The sequence below is a fragment of the Pterocles gutturalis genome, unplaced genomic scaffold (genome assembly GCF_000699245.1).
Source record: "Pterocles gutturalis isolate BGI_N339 unplaced genomic scaffold, ASM69924v1 scaffold16502, whole genome shotgun sequence".
Classification (NCBI taxonomy): domain Eukaryota; kingdom Metazoa; phylum Chordata; class Aves; order Pterocliformes; family Pteroclidae; genus Pterocles; species Pterocles gutturalis.
The window spans coordinates 4,409-4,666 of NW_010115824.1; the positions used below are offsets into that span (position 1 = coordinate 4,409).

The 258-nt window shown below is 44.6% G+C and overlaps 1 protein-coding gene across 1 annotated transcript in view; it reads left to right on the forward strand.

Moving 5' to 3' along the window:
• The window catches only part of SLC40A1 (solute carrier family 40 (iron-regulated transporter), member 1), a gene marked incomplete at its 5' end in the record, with an annotated part of 13,415 nt that overhangs the window by 4,243 nt on the left and 8,914 nt on the right, over nt 1-258 (forward strand). Inside the window, one exon of the mRNA XM_010075325.1 lies at nt 132-258. Within this exon, the coding sequence (XP_010073627.1) occupies nt 132-258 (127 nt within the window). The remainder of the gene's footprint in view (nt 1-131) is intronic.

Consider the following 258-nt stretch of genomic DNA (forward strand, 5'->3'; position numbering starts at 1 on the left):
CCCCCCCGGCTTGTATAACAAATCTTTATTTTAATACACACTTTCGTCAGGGCGTTAGTAAAGCAGTCAACTTGTGTGCTTGCAAAGTGCAAATAGTAATGTTGTGTATGTGCTCTCTGTTACTCTTAAAGGGAGATCGTATGTGGCATTTTGCTGTGTCTGTATTCCTGGTTGAACTGTACGGAAACAGTTTACTGCTGACTGCAGTGTATGGACTGGTCGTGGCGGGGGCCGTTTTTCTTCTGGGAGCCCATATTT